Source organism: Centroberyx affinis, unplaced genomic scaffold, assembly GCF_046629955.1.
Source record: "Centroberyx affinis isolate AG114_WGS23_722 - 3 ecotype Tasmania unplaced genomic scaffold, CSIRO-AGI_Caff_v1 ptg001205l_1, whole genome shotgun sequence".
Taxonomy (NCBI): Eukaryota; Metazoa; Chordata; class Actinopteri; order Beryciformes; family Berycidae; genus Centroberyx; species Centroberyx affinis.
In genome coordinates this window covers 350,001-354,400 of record NW_027279723.1, presented here as the reverse complement: position 1 = coordinate 354,400, position 4,400 = coordinate 350,001, and the positions used below count along the sequence as shown (strand labels likewise).

General features: G+C 48.4%; 1 protein-coding gene across 2 annotated transcripts in view; it reads left to right on the top strand.

The window, feature by feature from the left end:
• The first annotated feature begins 669 nt into the window (after positions 1–669).
• Positions 670–4,400, top strand: part of nrp2a (neuropilin 2a) — a 71,706-nt gene continuing 67,975 nt past the window's right edge. For both annotated transcript variants that reach the window (XM_071524573.1, XM_071524572.1), the window contains exon 1: positions 670–1,331. In XM_071524573.1, the coding sequence (XP_071380674.1) occupies positions 1,256–1,331 (76 nt within the window). In that variant the 5' untranslated portion in view covers positions 670–1,255. The remainder of the gene's footprint in view (positions 1,332–4,400) is intronic.

Sequence of the window (4,400 nt, the reverse complement as noted above, 5' to 3'; positions counted from 1 at the left end):
GATGTGTTTTGTGGCGAACCCGGCCGTGTGCCACTAGCCCCCCCCCCCCCCCTCCTCCCTTCTCACTCTTTCTGGGATTTCTCTTTCTCTTCTCTCCCCTCTTTTCCTTTGAAAATAGCCCGAGGAGACGTTCTGCTCCCTGGTTTACCATTATAAAGTGTCTTATCTAGGCCTTATCTGTGGAAGAGTTCATATCTATGGTAGGCCTATCTTGTGAAGGGGGTTGGGGAGGGATGCGTGTGTGAGTGTGTGTGTGAGTGAGTGAGAGAGAGAGAGAGAGAGAGAGAGAGAGAGAGAGTGTAGGTTGAGGGGGGTGCGCGTGCTCGTGCGTGTGCGCTCTCTCTCTCCCTCCCTATAATCAACGACCGACAGGAGGGGGCGGAGCCGAGCCGCTGTGACTGTAACGCGATAGCTGCTCCGCTCAAAAGCGCGATCACACACACTCCCTACACACTCACACACACTCTCCCAGGCGCACACACACACACAGACGCGCTGCTGCCGGAGCGGAGCTCAGGCTGTATACGGAGCCGGTACCAGAGACACAGAGGCGAGAGGAGCGGTGCCGCAGGAGGTGGCATGACATGAATGATCTTTTTGGGAAGCGAGAGCGCAACACTTTTCTCTTTAGCTTGTTCTGTGAAATCTGTACCGCGTTAGAAACCGGGATCTGACACTGAGGACTGAGGCTTCCAGGGCTTTGAGAGCTGGTACTGTGGACTTGTGCCTTGCCTACAAAGCCCCGACAGGAGAAGCAAAACCCCCGTGTGCGCAAAAGACGCGGAGACGCAGAGAGGGAGAGACGGGGACGGGGAGCCTCTCCGTCGGATCTGGACGCACCCCGGACCCGCTGTCCAGACTTTCCGGAGCGCTCATATCACCAAAAGCCTCCCAACTAGCGGAAAAAACACAGTATTGCTCAAGGAGTTCATCTGATCAACATTTTTTGGATGAGGCTTACTTAATACTAGGTGGCATCGCTCCGCTAAGTAGCCCGACTTCTAAAGGGGAAAGGGCTGCGCAACGACAAATCTCCGAATTGATTCAATGACATGTGCTTGGAAAACTGTTTTCTCCACCAATGGTTTAGTAAAGGACGTGGGATTATTACTAAAGTGGCTTAGTTTTGTCTGCTGCCAGCAGTTTTTGGCCCAGAAGGGGTGTGGATTTTTTGGAGGAACAGCAGATTTGATAGCCGACGAGGTGGGAACATTATAAACTTAAAAGATCTCCACGAGTTTCTACATCACCCAAGATGGATTTTCTGTCATCGTTGATTGGATTTTTAATGGCACTTTGTCATCTGACATCTAGAGTCAGTGGAGAAGAGGGTGAGTTTTACAGTCACTTCTTCCGATTTTAACGCACGCATGGTCTGCCTCAAAACGTGTCAAAATGGAAACAAAAACCTTGTAACTGCATAGGTTGTATGTACATTAACCATTACACTTAGTTTAATCCGCAGGGCCTATACATTACAGTAGGGGTTTTTCTTCTCACCTCATGTAAAAAGTCATTTTTAAAGCGCTCCTTGTCATCTGTTTCAAATAATTTCAACGCACATAAGCGGCTGGCATGAGATAGCCATTGTCTGATAACTGGATCCATGTGTTTCTGAGATATTTCCCCTAAATATTTCCCCACAAAACGTCAGTTTGGGTTGGGAGACGAAGAGAAAGGGGATGTCACGCAGAAAAACGATATTGGTGTTTTCCTCTGGTCAAGAAACATGGTTTTCCTTTGGACTCCAATTATGGGCAACCGGGCTACACCTTGACCAATCACCATTATTATTTATATATATAGTAGGCTAACCCACTTTCATTTTTTTTAAATAATAGTCTAGTTATTTTTAAGTTTATGGGAGGGGGAGCTTTTTTGGGGTTATGGTTAAATCATACGAATTTTAATGAGTTTTTTCTTAATTCAAGCCACTGACAAATCAGTTGTTACACATTTAGAGCAAAAGAACTTGGATTCTCTCATGAAATATTCACAGTATAGGAAACAATTATCTGTCCCAGCTAGACATAGATAGAGCAGGATATACCATCAGCTCATTGGACTGTGAATGAGCTGATTATATGCATGAGGCTCTTGAAAATGCAAACACGTTGTTTACCTCGAGTTATTGCCCCTTGTTTTTCTTTGATTTAATTATTCATCAAGGAAAATAAACAAACCTGTGCCGCCGATGATTAAAGTGCTACATCACATGGTGAAAATAAGAATTAGGCGTAGGCTTGGGCTGTAACCTGCTATTTTACAAACCCGCTGGTGTCCAAAAGACCGTGCGTAAAAGCTACACTGTCATTGTAGGATCGGGCTAATAGGACTGTAATCATCACCATTATAATCATTATCTTCATCAACCACAACAGGTCGCTCTCTCTCTCATTATCTCCCGGTACTCCTCGGGGTTGTCTGGCCGGGGAGAGGGGATGGTTTAAGGGGTTGGTGGCTTGGCGCAGGCGGCACCTCCGCGCGCTCTCAACACTCAAATACCAATAATAAGCAGGGAGATTATCTTTTCAGCCCCCCCCCTCCTCCACAGGGAACAGAGACGCCGGAGCTGGTAGGGATTCGGTGCCTTGCTCAGAGACACTTCGGCAGGGCGGATTTTTGCGTCGCGCGGGGCTTGAACCCGGGTTCCTCCGGTTCAAGGATGAGCTCTTTAACGTAGGCCACCCCGCTGCCCGGGGTAATGTATGGGCAGTGAGTACAAATATCTTTTAGTTTATATTATTATAATGAGAGAGCAAAGATCGAACATAAAACGGCCTGAAGTGGATTTGGAAGCCAAATCTAAAAGCATAAATTACATTAGGGGGAATTTCAGGATCAGTGTTCCCTCTTAGCTGATGTCACCTACGCCGAATAATTCATCGCACTGCCCAAATAAGAATAATAATAGACGGATACCCGGTCCGTCATCAGTCATTGCTCCTTTGTCCCCTAAAAATAAGCGGATGTAAGCGGGTTTGGAAGTTTCGTTGGCAGATGATGCTCCACGCAGGGGCTGAGCCACACAGTGACGCCGCTGGTGGGATGACACATGGCGACCCGCTCGCTCACTCATCCTTGTAAGGCACCTATCCTGCCATTCTGCTGCTGTTACGCTGCGCTGATTCCCCGCGTCACCCGCTTTCTATCCATATTTTATGCGGATCTGCGTCTTTGCCGTCTCGTCGCCAAGTGGGATTTCTCGCCGCGCGCAACAACGAAAAACGACAATAATAATCGGAATACTTTCCTATAGGGATTTAGAATGTGCGTGTGGTACTTAACAGTGAGTTTATAATGACATTATCGGACTTTATGGTATTTTCTATTCTCTATGATATCACTATAAAATTCCTAGTATAGTCCTATGGGGACTTATAGTTTTTCTGTGGTTTTTGTGTAGTATCCTTATAATAAAATGTGATGCAGGAGTACTATGGCTGTTTCTCACTGGGGGAAGGCGGGGTGAGGAGCGGATCATGATCCCATGATGACTGCTGAGCCTTTACAACGCCACCCGCGGTCTGCCTCAAATAGCAGCCAATCTCTCTATTCATATGGGCTCTTCCTCTTGTTTAGGCTACTTGTTTTAAATAGGACACTCATCCGAGCCATCCCTCTGAATCTGTGTGTGTGTGTGTGTGTGTGTGTGTGTGTGTGTGTGTGTGTGTTTGGCTGCCTGTGTAGCCGTTGATCAGAGACAGATGTGGGCCTCTTGGCAGCCATCAGGCAAGCAGGCAGCTCCATCCCCCCTACTCCCTTTCTCTCTCTCTCTCTCTCTCTCTCTCTCTCTCTCTCTCCCTCTCCCTCCTCCTCTCTCTCTCCACACTACTCACTTCTCCTCCTGCCAAGGCACTGCGCTGTCCCTGCCTCCATGCTCCCCTCAAGAGCCACATTACACATAGATGCCAGAAGAGAGAGAGAGAGACTGAGACGGAGAGAATAGGGAGGTTCAGAGAATCAGAAGAGAAGGAAGAGACAGCAGCGGTGAAAGAGAGAGAGAGATGTGGGGGGGGGGGGAGACAGCGGCTGCAGAGAAAAGAGTGGGAGGCAGATGCCGCTGCCGCAAAAGCTTCATTACTGCTACCCAAGGCACAGATAACAGCGAGCCGTGGCATCCACCAGCCAAGGAGGAGAAGAGGAAAACAGAAGGGGAGATGAGGGAAAGAGGAAGAGAGCTGGAGGAGAGACAAGGGGGAAGGAAGGAGGGAGGGGAAAACGGATTGCGCATCAAACGGAGTGCGAGAGGAAAGGGCAACATCAAAGCGCGCAGGGGTCGCCGAGTAAAAATGGACAGAGAGGGAGCAGGTCGTATTAAGGCTTTACAAAATGACACTAACATGTGGGGTGGCAGAGTTAAAGTGGGGTAAGATCACAGCCAGAGCTCTGCAGGGAGA